Source organism: Camelus dromedarius, chromosome 16 (genome assembly GCF_036321535.1).
Source record: "Camelus dromedarius isolate mCamDro1 chromosome 16, mCamDro1.pat, whole genome shotgun sequence".
NCBI lineage: Eukaryota > Metazoa > Chordata > Mammalia > Artiodactyla > Camelidae > Camelus > Camelus dromedarius.
Genome location: NC_087451.1, coordinates 19,393,807 through 19,408,836, shown reverse-complemented (window position 1 = coordinate 19,408,836; position 15,030 = coordinate 19,393,807). Strand labels below are relative to the sequence as shown.

The 15,030-nt window shown below is 51.5% G+C and overlaps 3 protein-coding genes across 5 annotated transcripts; all 3 read left to right on the top strand.

The window, feature by feature from the left end:
- Positions 1-8: 8 nt before the first annotated feature.
- Positions 9-1,687, top strand: TRAPPC1 (trafficking protein particle complex subunit 1). Of its 2 annotated transcripts, XM_010996505.3 has the most exons (5): positions 9-91; positions 202-300; positions 450-520; positions 842-980; positions 1,277-1,687. In XM_010996505.3, the coding sequence occupies exons 2-5, from the start codon at positions 202-204 to the stop codon at positions 1,403-1,405; spliced, it is 438 nt and encodes a 145-aa protein (XP_010994807.1). In that variant the 5' UTR covers positions 9-91; the 3' UTR covers positions 1,406-1,687. The 2 variants fall into 2 exon arrangements, with proteins under 2 accessions (XP_010994807.1, XP_031323578.1); XM_031467718.2 differs by lacking the exon at positions 9-91 and having other exon boundaries at positions 129-268.
- A 137-nt stretch (positions 1,688-1,824) lies between these two features.
- Positions 1,825-9,201, top strand: KCNAB3 (potassium voltage-gated channel subfamily A regulatory beta subunit 3). The gene is made up of 14 exons (XM_031467714.2): positions 1,825-2,874; positions 4,200-4,243; positions 4,332-4,369; positions 4,607-4,686; positions 5,938-5,982; positions 6,076-6,120; positions 6,331-6,374; positions 6,572-6,658; positions 6,929-7,014; positions 7,160-7,280; positions 7,365-7,459; positions 7,536-7,656; positions 7,827-7,915; positions 8,189-9,201. The coding sequence occupies exons 1-14, from the start codon at positions 2,633-2,635 to the stop codon at positions 8,264-8,266; spliced, it is 1,215 nt and encodes a 404-aa protein (XP_031323574.2). The 5' UTR covers positions 1,825-2,632; the 3' UTR covers positions 8,267-9,201.
- A 3,257-nt stretch (positions 9,202-12,458) lies between these two features.
- RNF227 (ring finger protein 227) lies at positions 12,459-14,888 on the top strand. Of its 2 annotated transcripts, XM_064495216.1 has the most exons (3): positions 12,459-12,987; positions 13,085-13,168; positions 14,287-14,888. In XM_064495216.1, the coding sequence occupies exons 1-2, from the start codon at positions 12,471-12,473 to the stop codon at positions 13,138-13,140; spliced, it is 573 nt and encodes a 190-aa protein (XP_064351286.1). In that variant the 5' UTR covers positions 12,459-12,470; the 3' UTR covers positions 13,141-13,168; positions 14,287-14,888. The 2 variants fall into 2 exon arrangements, with proteins under 2 accessions (XP_064351286.1, XP_031323575.1); XM_031467715.2 differs by having other exon boundaries at positions 13,085-14,888.
- The last annotated feature ends 142 nt before the right edge of the window (positions 14,889-15,030 follow it).

Genomic DNA, 15,030 nt, shown 5'->3' with positions numbered 1-15,030 from the left:
TATAGGGGTGAAGCTGTAGCGTGAGGACATGGTGGGGGCGGGGCTCCGCGAAACCGGAAGTATCGAATGACGGGCATTCCGAGCAGTTCCGGTGAGTCCGGGGGTTGGGTACCCCTCTGGTTGGAGGGATCTGGGACTGAGAACTGGAGCCCAGGGAGTGTGGGCGGTTCTGCAGCGAGGCTCACATTCTCTGACCTGCAGATGACTGTCCACAACCTGTACCTGTTTGACCGGAATGGAGTGTGTCTGCATTACAGCGAGTGGCACCGTAAGAAGCAAGCGGGGATCCCCAAGGAGGAGGTGATCAGAGGGCCCCGCGCAACCTGGGTGACCTCGCATATCCAAATGCACATAGCCCCAGTCCAGCCCTCCTCTCCAACCCTGGCTCGTTCCCACCCCTGCCCCGTCTCTTTTTAACAACCGAGAACTAACTGCCCCTCTCCCTTCAGGAATACAAGCTGATGTACGGGATGCTCTTCTCTATCCGCTCGTTTGTCAGCAAGATGTCCCCGCTAGACATGTACGTGGAGTCTGAGGGGATGTTGAGGGAAGGAGGGAATTTGGGGGTGGGGGAAACTTTCTGGAGTGGAAGTGACATTGGTCCCCAGAGAGGGTAAGAAGACAGAGAGAGTGCTGAAGCTGGCAGGAACGGTGGTGGGGAAGATCTGAAGCTAGAGGTTGGGTGCAGGAGCTAAATTGAGGGGTGAAGATGGGAGGTGTCTTTACTCACCCAGGCTCCTACAAACGGTTTTGTTTAAAGAGGGAGTCAACCTAGAGTGTATCAGAAGTATCTCTTTGGGAGAGATTACGCTCCCATTCCTTAACATCCTCATCTCTGCAGGAAGGACGGCTTCCTGGCCTTCCAAACTAGCCGTTACAAACTCCATTACTACGAGACACCCACTGGGATCAAGGTTGTCATGAATACTGACTTGGGCGTGGGACCCATCCGAGATGTGCTGCACCACATCTACAGTGCGGTCAGTGCCAGCCCCTTGGACCCTTCCCCTAAAGCCTCAATAGCCATGGCCACTTAGAGTCCCAAGATTCCTTCAGCTTTCCTGTCTCAATCCTAATTTATTGTTTCTCTGTTGAAGTCAGTTTTCTTGGGACCCTTTAGGTCCTTATATACTCCCACCACCATTTTCTCCTCAAGGAGGGTTTGCCTCCCAGCCCTTGATCCCCGTGCATTCACATACCCTTGAGGTTATACTAGATTTGGGGTTGAAAACAAGAAGTCTCCAAAGCCTGGCTCTAACACCCTCCCCCTCCACAGCTGTATGTGGAACTAGTGGTGAAGAATCCCCTGTGCCCGTTGGGCCAAACTGTGCAAAGTGAGCTTTTCCGCTCTCGACTGGACTCCTACGTCCGCTCTCTGCCCTTCTTCTCTGCCCGGGCTGGCTGAAGGAAGCACTCTACCTCACTCCTCAGAAGAATCCCTGTCTGTCCGGGGCCCTTCCTAACCTGTTTCACCTGAGGGCTCCCACTGCAAGCCCTGCTGCCCCACCCTCGTCCCAGCCGCCACTGTCAAGCCCCTTGGCAGCCCTCCCAGGGGAACAGCCTAAAGCCCTCGCATCAAAGGAAGGCAGGCTACAGGAGTCCTTTCACCTCCAGACCAGGTCCTCTCTCCAGTTTTATCCTCTGTCTGACCCTGCGAGAAGTACAGAATAAACTTTTTGTCACCCTCTGCAGTTTGAGTGGTCGATTAGGCCTGCCCCACTCATGAAGGTGTGAACCAGGGTGTCCACATCCCCTGAGCCAGCAAAGAGGCTTTGTCTACGGGTTTCTTAGTGGAGGCACTATTAACATTCGGGGCTGCGTAATATCTTGTGTGTATATGTGGGGGGCTGCCATATGCTTTGTCCTAGCTGCCACTCACTAGATGCTGGTGGCACATCACACACACACACACACACACACACACCCTCCCCAAGATTGTGATACTCAGAAATGTCTCCAGACCTTGCCAAATATCCCCTAGGGGACAAAGTTACCCCCGTATTGAAAACTACTGGGCTGGAGTAAGGCCGACCTGCCTCGAGGTCCAGAGAAGTGGAGAACCACCGTCCTGGTTCTACTCTCTAGTTCCTCAGAGCCCACTGAACAATCAAGCTGCTGGGCTTCGGAAGGTGGAGCTTATGCAGATAAGCGGCAGGTTTTGGCAGGGAGGAGGTGGCTTTATGCAGATAAGGGGGCGGTGCCTGCATGTTGATTAGCTGGGCCAGCTGCCGACGCGACTGGGAGCCTAGCAGGTCCCGCTGCGGTTCGGGCTAAGGTGGCCTTTCTCTTCCTTGCTCACCCCCCCACCACCCGAGGTTCCTACCCTCAGAGGATCCCCCTCGACCTTTACCCTCATTCATTTCTCCCTCTGCTCCCCGCGGCAGTGCCCCCGTATCCTAATCGTTCCACTCGTGGCGCCCCCCGCGTTTCTCTTCTCCCGCCGCAAACCCCGCGACCTCCAGCAGCCCGCCCCCGCGGGCCCGATCCTGCCTGGCGGCTCCCGCCGCAGCCTCCTCACCCTTCCCGCTCTCCCAGGGCTCGCACCACTACATCCGCGGTTGTCTCCCCTCGGGCTTCCCGATTCTCTCCTCCCGCCCCCTCGGAGCCCCCTCCCCCGCCCTGGCCAGCAGGCATGCAGGTGTCTATCGCTTGTACCGAGCAGAACCTTCGCAGCCGAAGCAGTGAGGACCGTCTGTGTGGACCCCGGCCGGGCCCCGGGGGCGGTAATGGCGGGCCGGTCGGCGGGGGGCATGGGAACCCTCCGGGGGGAGGAGGGTCGGGCCCCAAGGCTCGGGCCGCAGTGGTCCCCCGACCCCCAGCACCCGCTGGGGCCCTCCGAGAGAGCACCGGCCGAGGCACTGGCATGAAATACAGGTATGGCGGTGGCCGGGCAGCCCGCCACATCTCCTGAGCCCTCCCCTTTCCTGACCCCTGAAGCTTCCTGGGATGCTGCCAGGACCCCCTCAGACTTCACTAAGAAGGTCCCAGCTCATTCTGTCTCTTCTTGCCATCACTCCCTTCCATGTTCCCTCTCTTGGTCTCCATCGATACCCCTGACTAGTAGAAAATCAAGTTTGCCAAGGTTGACCGGGTCCTGTCAGACTAGGGAATGCTCCCAAGCCTCCCTCCTTACCCCCAGCAAGACCAGGGATGCATGGATCTCCAGGCTGCGGACCCCTCTGGAGTGTCCTTGGGTCTGTGTCCTGGGAAGAGAGGGGAAGGAAACAGCTTCCCACTCTGGCCTGCTCAGGGTGCCTGACCCAGATACTGCCCCCACCTGCCCCAAGGTCTCCTGCAACCTTTCTTAGTTGGGAGGGCAGTGGGGCCCTAAGAAGGATGGACCACATTTCTCAACCCCATGCTGAGGGACAGCGGCCAGGTGGGGAAGGTGGACTGAAATGTAATCGACTATCTCAGAGAACTGCAGGGCTCTCAGAACTAGCAGTAGGGGGGAGGGGATGGACTCCTACTTGGGAGTGAGCAGAGGTCACTGATTTGACCTGGCTTTGTCACTTGAGGAATCTGATCCCCTTGGTGTGGTGGTCCTGATCCAGAAGCTAAGCCGACTACCTGGGTGGGGGTCTTGGGAAGAGGGGGCTTTCTGGTTGGAAGACAGACTTCCCAAGCCAACAGGAGCAGAGGGATTGCAGAGGGGAACAGGGAGAATTGGCCTTTCCTACTATGCCCCTCCCCAGGTGTCCTATTTGCCTTTGCTGGAGGCCCATCTGCCTAGCCTATCCAAAGACCCTTCCTGCCTGAATGCCTGAACTTGACTTGGTTTACCCCTTCCACCCCAGTGTCTGCCCTTTAGCACAGCACTCTGAGGACCTGTTTTCACAAACATCACGATCAGCCAGTTACATTCCTTCCAGCCACCCCCACCCCCCATCTGGACTCCACACATCCCAGAGATGACTCAGACACAGACAAGACCCACTAGAAGAAACGCTAAGCAGGCAGCACATCTTCAATGTGATAGGAGGGAAAAGAGGCATTGGACAGTGGCTCCAGAGGAACAGTCATATGTTCACTTACACTATGGCCATAGCACTGCCCAATTCAGTGGGCCCACTGAGTCTAGTTTCTTTGGCCTGAGACATCCTGAGGGCATCTCAGTCTGGAAGGAGAGGAGCTGGAGGCTGATAATCTATGTCCCTAATAGAGTCTCCACCCCTTCCTGCTGCTTCTGTATCCTGCAGGAACCTAGGAAAGTCTGGTCTTCGGGTCTCCTGTCTTGGCCTAGGTGAGTTAGAAAGAAGAGGAATGAAAGGAAGGGGTGTTTTTCATGGCTGGCCCCCACAGGTCTCACTTGCCTGGCTTCTCTCTTGCAGGTACCTGGGTCACATTTGGTTCTCAGATCTCAGATGAGGTATAAGTGATGGGACCTAGACAGGGTGAGGGGGTGTGAGGGAACCAAAAAGGGGGGAAATGTATTTAGATAGGGGTTTGGACAACAAGCATGGAGAATGGTGGACCTGAGGGTGGAGGATGGGGAAAGGGGAATGAACATGGAAACCAAGGTTGACATGTGATGGGCTAGGGTGCAGTGAGGAAGGTAACTGAGAGGCCAGTGGTTGATCTTCAGCTCTTTCTCTTACCATCCTAGACAGCAGAGGATGTGCTGACAGTAGCCTATGAGCATGGCGTAAACCTGTTTGACACCGCCGAAGTGTACGCAGCAGGAAAGTAAGGACCAGGGTCAAAGAGCTAAGTTACATTAGGAAGGCCGAGGGAACATCAGGGCTTCTTGGTTTTCCCCCTAAAGAACCCCAGGAATTCTGCCTCACTAAGTTCCAACTTTTCGGCCAGTGGGAGTTGTAGTCCCAACATCAGCCTCTCTCCATCTTTGAGAGCAATGAGGCATACTGTGTGGTCAAAATAAAATAAAACCAATAAATATTTCCTGGACATCAGTTATGTGCAACTATGTGAGGATGACAAACCTAAATGACAAACACACTGAACCACATTACACATGGTTTCACACTGGGAATAGCCAAAACCTAGGATAACCTACCTACCCCTGCCTCCTCCCCTTCTGGCAAACTCTTCTGCTTCTCTTTAAGACTTGGCCTAGATGTCAGCTATTCTGAGAAGTCTTTGCCCAACTCCCCACAGTTGGTCACCAACCCCCTCAGCTCCCAAAGCACTTTATATGCCCTCTGGCACATAGTTCATCAATTATTGGTTTACAAACCACATTCGTTGCTCAACTGGGAGGCTCCTCCTTCCACAGGCCTTGTCTTGCTCTTCCCCATGTCACCTAAGTACTTGCGCAGAGCCTAGCACAGAACAGGCACTGATGGGATGCCATCAGTAAGCCCTTAAAAAGCTCACAGTCTAAGTAGTTAAACAAACAAATCAAAAGACAAGGAGGTATGAAAGATTAAATAACAATGAAACACTTCAGTAACAGCCCACCATGATTTAAGACTTGTCACACATTAACTCATAATTAAGTGCCAAAGAATTGTGTAGCCAGTAAGAGCTATGGAAGCTGACAAGGACTGAACATAGCTTATAGCAATCAGAGAACATTTTCCATAAAATTAGGCCGAGTCCAAGCTAAACTCTGGAAAATGGGTGGGATTTTGCAGAGGCTATAAAGGGGAGGGCAAAGCAGATGGTTGGAACCAGATGAAGCAGTGCCCTCCCTGGCTGTGCCATAGCTGGTCCCTCTCCTCTCATCCTATCCAGTCCCTTCAGCACCCAGAACAGAGCTTGGAATACAGTTGATGCACAACTGATATTTGTTGAATGAATCAATGAAAACAATATGACTATACCCTAGTTCCGGGAACCCCTCTTACGGTCTAGGATGGGGATTTATGCTCCGTATTACAAGAGAGGAAGTTAGTTGAAGGGAAAGGTGGAAAGGAGGAGAAGAAACTGATCCACCTTGGAGGGGTCAATTCTTCTGCACTGTCTTCCTTCCAGGGCTGAAAGAACCCTAGGCAACATCCTCAAGAGCAAAAGTTGGAGGTAAGGCATGTTTGGGGGAGGCGGGGCTTGCTGGAGACATGATCATTCAAAAATCCTTTTCTTCTTGGTTCTCCCATTTCTGTTTTTTTCCAGGAGATCAAGCTATGTCATCACCACCAAGATTTTTTGGGGAGGACAGTAAGTGGCTGCCTCACTGTAATTGGGGAGATCTACAGAGACTGTGTGAAGGTGCAAGGGATGGGGGTGGGGACAGCAGTCCCTGTACCTGCTACCCCTGTCTGTATTTTGCCTGTGAGAACCCTTGCAATCCCAGTTCCTCATGGTTCCAGGCCAGCCTTGGTCCCTTATCTTTGACACACCTCATCTTTGACTTACCTTTTCCTACAGGGCAGAAACTGAGCGAGGCTTGAGCCGCAAACACATCATCGAGGGTGAGGATTAGGGGCTGGGAACCTGAGGAGGCTGGGGATGGAAGCCAGAGGCATTGGGAACATTCTCTGAAGCTCTGAGTCTAAGACTTTGAATAGGAAAGCTTGGATTTAGGTGGCCATGGCAAAGGGGGTAAGGTCTGAATCCTTAGAAAACTGAAGCGTTAGCACTTACCTGCCTCTCCCCATCCTTACCCCAGGCTTGCGAGGATCCTTGGAACGCCTCCAGTTGGGATATGTGGACATTGTTTTTGCCAATCGCTCAGACCCCAACAGTCCTATGGAGGGTAAAAGCACCCCAACCCTGACAGCCCTTCAAAACTAAGCACTTCTCAAACCCTCAGCATGAAGCCAGCCCTTGCTCAGGAGGCCTCCCAAGCTCCACAGTGGAGGCTCAGACCCCAGGACTTGGACAGGGAGGGAAGTGAAAAGCAGATACCAACCTCTCCAACTCCACTCCACAAGTGGGGTCTTGGTGGAGCAGGCAGAGGTCTGCAGATCTGGAACCTGGATGCCAGGGGTCTGACAGTGAGGCTTTTCCTCTCCTATGTGCCTAGAGATTGTGCGAGCCATGACCTACGTCATCAACCAGGGCCTGGCCCTATACTGGGGGACATCTCGATGGGGGGCTGCAGAAATCATGGTGAGTGTTCCACCCACTTCCCCCTATCCCACAACCTCTTCCCACTTTTCACACAGCCACTCCAAACCCCACTCCACTGGAGGAGGGGGATGGGAGAAAATGGAAGGAGTGCTCTGACTCCCAACTCTTCCTTACCCCAACCTAGGAGGCCTACTCCATGGCCAGACAGTTCAATCTGATTCCTCCAGTGTGTGAACAAGCTGAGCATCATCTGTTTCAGAGAGAGAAGGTGGAGATGCAGCTGCCAGAGCTCTACCACAAGATTGGTTCGCAGTCCCCTCATCCCTACCTTTCCCTCGGCCTCACCATCACCTAGATCCCTTTCCCACATTCAGTCCTCTTCCTCTTAGGTGTTGGCTCAGTCACCTGGTCCCCTCTGGCCTGTGGCCTCATCACTAGCAAGTATGATGGGCGAGTCCCGGATACATGCAGGGTCACCATCAAGGTGAGATCTGGGGGTCAGGGTGGCAGGAGCGGACTATCTGAGGAGTGGTCATTTGCTAATTCTCCTTGGCCTCCAGGGCTACCAGTGGCTCAAAGACAAAGTGCAGAGTGAAGATGGCAAGAAGCAACAAGCCAAAGTCATGGACCTTCTCCCCATCGCTCACCAGCTGGGCTGCACTGTGGCGCAGCTTGCGATTGGTGAGACACTGCCAGCCCTGGACCCTGCAGGGGCCTTGTCATCTCCTGAGATGCTGCCAAACCACAGATGGGTTTGTCCTCAGGGAGGACCCTCTTCCTCAGAGACACTTTTCAAGTCTATGTGCTGTTTCCCATCAGTTCTCTCTCTTTCTTTTCCTCCTCTGTCTCAGCGTGGTGTCTCCGCAGTGAGGGTGTCAGCTCAGTCTTGCTGGGGGTGTCCAGTGCAGAGCAGCTGATAGAACACCTGGGCGCCCTACAGGTGAGTGGGGTCTCAGGCAGAGCCCATCTCTCTCCCCTTCCCCAGCAGTCAAGGCCTTGCTGTCCAACCCAGAACGGCCTGTGAGGGTCACCCACTACAAGGTCCTCGCTTTGCAGATAAGAGGTCCTAGGGCGAGAAGGCAAGGCAGGGGCACCGCTGCAACTTTTTCCCTGCCACTTGTCCTGGCTGTGCTGCTCCCAGGGTCCTCGAACCTCCTGCCTTCTTCAGGGACCCTGCATGAACTGCCCTCTCCACCACCCCATTCTCCTCCAGGTGCTGAGCCAGCTGACCCCGCAGACGGTGATGGAGATAGATGGGCTCTTGGGCAACAAACCGCATCCCAAGAAATAGTTCGTCGGTGGCGCAGGAACCCAAACCCGGAGCCGCTGCAAGGCCGTGAAACACTTCCCCGCCTTCGCCCCGAGGCCCTCCTGCTCCCGATCCCTCCATTTAGCGGCTGAGGTGGGGCGTCCCCGCCCACTAACGAGTTCCGGCTTCGAGTAGCGATAGCATGAACAAAGCCATATCCTCCCGAAGTGGGGCTTGAGAGGGAAAGTAGTCCGCCGCCCCCTGCTGCGTTCTCCGAGGTCTTCTTGCTAATCCTGGTTATGAGCTACTGGGCCGTCCCCTCTCTGCAATTGGTCTTGCTCCCTTTCCTCTTCCCCTAATCGCCAAGGTCCAGGGGGAAAAAAGGCAGATACAAAACACATGCAGAGTACCTCAGAAGTGGCCCTTGAAATGTCATCAAGGGGTAATAACAGCCTAATAAGAAATGAGCTGTGATGTCATCACGGCCAAAGGAAATGGGGCTCTTACATTACTCAGTACAAAGGAAGCCGGGCTGGTCCTGGCATGAAGTAAATGATAATCTTTGGAAAACCAGGAGCCTGCCTCTGCTTCAGGTGGAGGAGGGCTGAAAACGAGAACCAGTGTTGGTACTTTGTTCTTGCTGAGAGGGGTAGGGTGGGGCATACAATGACATAGCACTGATGAGGGAGATTTGATGGTCCATGTATAGCATATCCTGGCAAAAGTGGCCCGGGTCGCCCTTGGAAAGCAGTTGGGCCACGCCTCACAGGAAACAGTGACAGCCTTTAGGTCACGACAGAGAAATGGGGTTGACATTAAAAGGCCTGGGGATAAACTTTTAAGCCTTGGGCAAGACTTCCTACCTGGCAGTGGAGGGCTGTAGTCTTCCTCTGGCAATAATCTTAAAGCAATAATGATGGCCCCTCTTGTGTAAGACTTCCCAGGGAACTGTAAATAAAATCTCAGCTTGATCATCACTCATGGCGTCTGAAATTGCTGGGAGTTGAGAGGCTAGGATCTCAGGATCACATATCTGCCCCCCCAGCCCCTGCCATTAGAAAGTCGAGCACTACCTTTCTCTCCACTGCTCGTTTACCTTAGTGACCCAGCCATTGGGCTCCTGGTCACTGCTTTCAGGAAGAACCCAGGCACCAGATACTTCAGGCCAGTTTTCTTCTGTCCTTCAGTTACCACGTGCCTTAGAACCCAGAGGCCTGGCTTCATAGCTTTGTTGCTCCTCCCTCTGACACTATTATCCTTGCTTTGTTTTGAAAGCTATAATAGCCATGCTTGTTTTCTTCTTGCCTGATACCCACACATGTGCCAAGGAAAACTATCTGGGTGGTTTTCTTAGGGCTGAGTGGGAGGGGCTCTTCAGAGGTTGAAGCTTTGGGATTTGGTGAAGGAGCGGTAAAATGAAAACCAGTCTATGGTTGAAATGATACAGAGAGAGGGAAAGGAGTTATTATAAGTAAAAAAGAAAATAAGTGAGTGATCAGGTGTGAGGGTGGCAGAAAAGCAGAATCAAATGGAATTACCCTTCTTCTTCCCCCGAGAACTCTGATTTCCCTGGGACAGAAAGTGGGTGGGAAGTTACAACCTTTAAACATCACAAGGCAGGGGAGGATGAGCTCTGCTTTCCTTAAAATACAACCTCACCATCTCCCTTTCCCCTTCCTCACCCTTCCTTGATCCTGAAGCTGCGAGAGCGAGTAAAACCAATTTCCAAAAGAGACGTCAGCATCCTGCCATTTACTGGATTAGCAACCAACTGGATTAGCAACCAACCGGATCAACTAATGAATACTTACATCCACTCCTTCCATCTCCCACTCATTTTGGAAGATTGCAGAGGAAACAAAGAGGTGAAATGGATGACTAAACTATGGTTAGTTATTCTGTAACAAACATACACTTTTAAATTCGAAATAGTACTCTCCTTAAATAGTTACCTTGGAGGATGATGATCTTATTTTAATGATGCCTCCTCCATTGCTCATAACACGCCAAAAAGTCCTCTTAGAATTACCTTCAGAGGCAGTTAGAAACCCCTTGTAAGAAACCTTTCGTTATTGTCACACCTCATTTACCATTTATCACTTACCTCGTTCATTAATTTAACAAGTATTTATTTATTGAGTCCTACTATAGTATAGGACAGGAACACAGTGGTGAACAAAACCAGGCTCGGAACAACCTTCGTGGAGTTTACAGATGAGAAAGGCAAACAAATAACCCACCAAACACATACAAACTTCGGCTGTGGGTGTCCAAAGTCCAGAGGAAAGCACATGATGTTACCAGAGTCTATAATGGGTATTTGACATGGTGAGGCTGAGTTGAGAGCTGAAGGATGAGTGGGTATTGCTAAGGTAAAAGCAAGCGGGTTAGGGTAACAGCACACAAGAAAGCTTGGTGGCAGAAAGGAACACACAAGCCAAAGGTCTCCTAAGCCAGTGTCTAAGGAGGGGATGGAAGCGGAATGTGAGACAAGGGTGGCTTCAGAACATATTGGGCATTATAGGGCATTTTAGAATATTATCTTTATCCTCAGGACAGTAGGAAGCCCTCTCTAAATCAGTTATCTACTGATATACAACAGATCACCTCCAAAATTTAATGGCTTGAAACAACTTTTTAAAACTATTTTTCCATGATTCTGTGGGTTGATGGCCCATGTAGGAAACACTGGAAAAGAAGCTGCTTTGGACAGCGAGATCATCAGTTTGGGTTCTTGATAAAGAAGAAAGGAAGTCAAGCAGGTGACTGGATATCCAGGGCTGGAGCTTAGAAGGGTTTTGGCTGTCAAACACTTTGGGAGCATTTATATAATCAAATCTATCTGGCAAGATTAAGAGTTCATTACCAACTGAAGATATGAAAGCATGAGAGATCTCTAAGCACCATTTCAAAGAGCAGTTCCAAAAAAGTTTTGAATTATGACAGCATCACTGGAATAAGCAGATAGCTTCCCCAATAAAGATGATACAACTCAGAAGTTCTAAAGAAGATGTAAAGTAATTTAAAATTATGATCTACCTCCTCACAAAACATTAACCTCAAAGGTTTTAACGGTTTAGTTAAAAAACAAAACCAGCTTTATGTTGCCTGTTACAGCCAGTAAATACATACCATGGGTATGGAGAAGCCCATCTCGTATTGACCTGAAGAGATGGGTGTTGAAAACGTTGGGTACTGAGAAGATGCAGTGAACACACAGTACAGGCTGTGGGTACAAGATGGTAACAGCTACTGCTGTTTACCATATGCCAGGCATCATTCTTAGCACCTTACATGTATAAACTGATTCAATCCTACTATCATCCACATTTTATAGAAGAGGAAACCAAGGCCCCAGAGAAGTTGAGTAACTTGCTCAATGTCACAACTGGTAAGCTGGCTCTAGAGTCTGTGCGATGAACCTCCACAACACAACGTGGACCCAAGTCCAGGAGAGGAGGGTGAGGAGGCAGCTGGGGGGTGGGTGTGGCAACTCAAGGAAATGTGGGCTGTGAGTACTATGTCCTGTTTACCTGTGGGGGACGTCAGACCTCTGAATCATAACTCAGGCTGGGCAGCTTTGCTGCAGCCACCATGGTGTGTGGGTGTCCAGGCCCGGCTACTCAGGATGGAAAGGATTCCCAGCATTCCTAACTCCGTGGTCCTGGAATTCAGGTCCCTCCTTAAGCTGAGATGTCAGCTGGGAATTGAGCAGTTTGAGAATGAAATTTGAGAAGCCAGTCTTACAAGAACACAGGGATGTCACATATAATAAAGAAAATTGAGAGCAGCATCTGCTTAAACACCCAGGAGCCCACTAAAGATTGGGCAGAATGGGCTTAGGAAGTATGTCTGGGTGCGGTTATGAAAGAGTGAGAAACCCTATGCCAGTGGCTCGGGCTAGGGCTCAACTTTGCACACAGAACTAAAGAGCTCTGGCTTTGCGTGGGGGATAAAGGAAGACGTGGAGGGAGTCGGGGGTGCTATGCCCCCCACCTTCCAGGTGCAGCATCGCCTGGGCCACCTCCTCCGCTTCGCCATCGTTGGCATTCACAGCCTCGCACCTCCACCGCCCCCACGCGTGCCGCGGCAGGGAGCCGCCTGACCGCGGGGTGACGCCTCTGAGGGGCGGGGTCTCACTATTAAAAGGGGCGAGGGGACGCGGCGCCGGCCCCAGGACAAGCCCGCTCATTCTGTCGGCGGACCCAGCCGCTTTAGCGACGCCCACAAGTCCGCGGCGGACACGATGCAGCTCCTGTTGAGGGTGCCGTCTCTTCCAGAGCGGGGCGAGCTGGACTGCAATATCTGCTACCGGCCCTTCAACCTCGGGGTCCGCGCACCCCGCCGCCTGCCGGGGACGGCGCGCGCCCGCTGCGGCCACACGCTCTGCACCGACTGCCTGCGCGAGCTGGCGGCGCGCGGCGACGTCGGCGGGGCGGCCGCTCGCGTGGTGCGCCTGCGCCGGGTCGTCACGTGCCCCTTCTGCCGCGCGCTCACCCCGCTCCCGCGCGGCGGGGTCACGGAAGTCGCTGTCGACCCGGACTTGTGGGCCCGCTTGGAGGCAAAATCGCGGGCCGAGCGCAAACCTGATGAGACGGGTGGCCGGGTCCGGGAAATCGGCGATGCGGACAGAGAGGTCGACGAGGAAGAGGAGAGCGAGAAGTGGGCGGGGCCTAGGAGCGCGGGGTGGTGCGCGATCCGGCGGCTTTGGGCCCGGGTCCTGGCGCCCGCGCACCGCTGGCGACGCCCGCTGCCTAGCAACGGTGAGGGGCAGCCAGGGGAGGCTGTGGTGGGACAGCGCCCCGGAAAGCCCAGGTTCGGCCGTGTCTTGCCGCTGCTAATCCTCCTCCTTTCCCCCAGTGCTGTACTGTCCGGAGATCAAGGACTTGGCCCACATGACCCGCTGCACGCTGTAACTGAGGAACCCTGAAGCTGCGGCAGAAGGTGGGAGCTGCATCCTCAGGGCGTGCTGTAGTACAGGGGGCTGGTGCCGAGACTACCCCCTCTCACATCCCGGATTGGCACTGATGGGGGAAATGAGCCAAGGGCAGGAGGGAACGCCCTGGGAGGTGTTGATACTGAGCTGGGGAGGCTCCTAGACGAATCGCCCCCATCTATTGACTGTGCCAGCACTGCATATTCAGGATGGAGTGGCCCAGGAATGATAGATACAAAGTCTACGATGTTCCCGTGGGAGGAGGACAGACTGTTTCCTTAGCTAGGTCTTTGGCTTTTGTCCAGGGCAGCTCTGGTGTGTGGGAGCAACAGGTCCCATTTTAGCAATACTGTGTCAATGATTTCAAAGTTTAAAAAAAGATGGAATAGGAGAGAAACAGCTGATTTTCATGTTAACGTTAATCTCACTTCTCTTAAAACCTAAGAGAACTAGAAAAATAAACCGTACTCCACCCCACCCCTTGCTGATATGCCTAATGTCTCCCCACTCTCAGTGCTGTGCTCCTAAAATTATGGAGATACATTCCTACCTATGAGGTTAGGAGCCTTGCTTCATTTCAGAATCTAGGGCAGGTATGAGAAGGTCCAAAAGGTATTTATCTGAGTCACCTCACGAGCCTATCAACGATAGGAGGGAGAGGCCATTTGGCAGAGGCATCAATTTGTAAACTTCTGACAGTATCTGTTATCTTTACAGTCATAAGAAAACACTGTTACTACTGCAAAAAGATGCACATCACAGTTTTAAACTTGTGTCCCCAAATGAACGTATCTACAAAACAGAAACAGACTCAGACATAAAGAACAAACTTACCAGGGAGTAAAGAGGGGTGGGAAGGGTAAGTTAGGAATTAAAAAATGGCACCTCTTGGGGAGTGATGGAAATGCTAGCTATCTTGATTGTGGTAGTAGTTTCACTGTATATACATATAGTGTATATACATCTATGAAAATTCATCAAATTGTGTATTTGCAATATGTGTAGTTTACTGTACAGAAACCATACCACAATAAAGGTATTAAAAAAAAAGTAAGATAAACTTGTGTTCCATCACCTGTTTTAAGGCATGGGTTCTACTTAAAATCCTGTTACTATCTTACAACAGTATATAGTCAAGGACCAATAGCATCATCATCACTGGGAACTTGTTTGAAGTACAGAATCTCAGGATTCCACTTCAGACTGACTGAATCAGACTCTGCATTTTAAGAAGAATCCCAGGTAATCTATTTAAATAAAAATTTAAGAAGCATTGGTCCAGGTCTGAGACTATGTAGGATGTCACTATCTGTGGGTGGAATACTTAAAAACACACTTGGTATAAAAGATATGATTTACTGAAGGTTCTAAAGTGACACTCCGTTACTGAAGAAATTTAAACTCTTTGTGTGTATAATTTACTGTGTTGCATTTTCCCGAGTTAAAAATGTGAAATTAAGAATAAACCTCAATTTTTGTAACCATATACCCTCTTTGGGAGGCCTTTCTCAGCACTGAACCTGGTGTAGCCTCCTCCCTCATCTTCTGTAACATAATGCCTTGTTTTAATTTTTTCATTGATTTTATGATAGTATGTGTTCTGTCAGTGTCCCCCAGTAGAGTTTAAGCTCCATGAGAGCAATGATTCACTTGTGACTGTTGTATCCCCAAGGACAACAGCAGCAAATGCTCAATAAATGCTTGTGGGAGTTGCCTTTTATTTTTTAATAGCCTCAAAAATTGTGTCTGGTCTCTAAACCTCTGAGAAGCTCTAGTAGTGAACAATACATGTCAAGGTGTAGTGTCTAGCAGTTCAAATCTTTGGCAAGCTATGCAAGCCTAACCCCGCAACTGCTTAAAAAAAAAAACA

Excerpts from the sequence above, each read along its gene's own strand:
- TRAPPC1 (XM_010996505.3), top strand. The coding sequence starts at position 202 with ATGACTGTCCACAACCTGTACCTGTTTGACCGGAATGGAGTGTGTCTG. Across the intron at positions 301-449 it reads CGGGGATCCCCAAGGAGGAG|GAATACAAGCTGATGTACGG; the intron begins GTGATCAGAGGG and ends CTCTCCCTTCAG. Across the intron at positions 521-841 it reads AAGATGTCCCCGCTAGACAT|GAAGGACGGCTTCCTGGCCT; the intron begins GTACGTGGAGTC and ends TCATCTCTGCAG.
- KCNAB3 (XM_031467714.2), top strand. The coding sequence starts at position 2,633 with ATGCAGGTGTCTATCGCTTGTACCGAGCAGAACCTTCGCAGCCGAAGC. Across the intron at positions 7,281-7,364 it reads AGAGCTCTACCACAAGATTG|GTGTTGGCTCAGTCACCTGG; the intron begins GTTCGCAGTCCC and ends TCTTCCTCTTAG. Across the intron at positions 7,657-7,826 it reads TGTGGCGCAGCTTGCGATTG|CGTGGTGTCTCCGCAGTGAG; the intron begins GTGAGACACTGC and ends CCTCTGTCTCAG.
- RNF227 (XM_064495216.1), top strand. The coding sequence starts at position 12,471 with ATGCAGCTCCTGTTGAGGGTGCCGTCTCTTCCAGAGCGGGGCGAGCTG. Across the intron at positions 12,988-13,084 it reads ACGCCCGCTGCCTAGCAACG|TGCTGTACTGTCCGGAGATC; the intron begins GTGAGGGGCAGC and ends CCTTTCCCCCAG.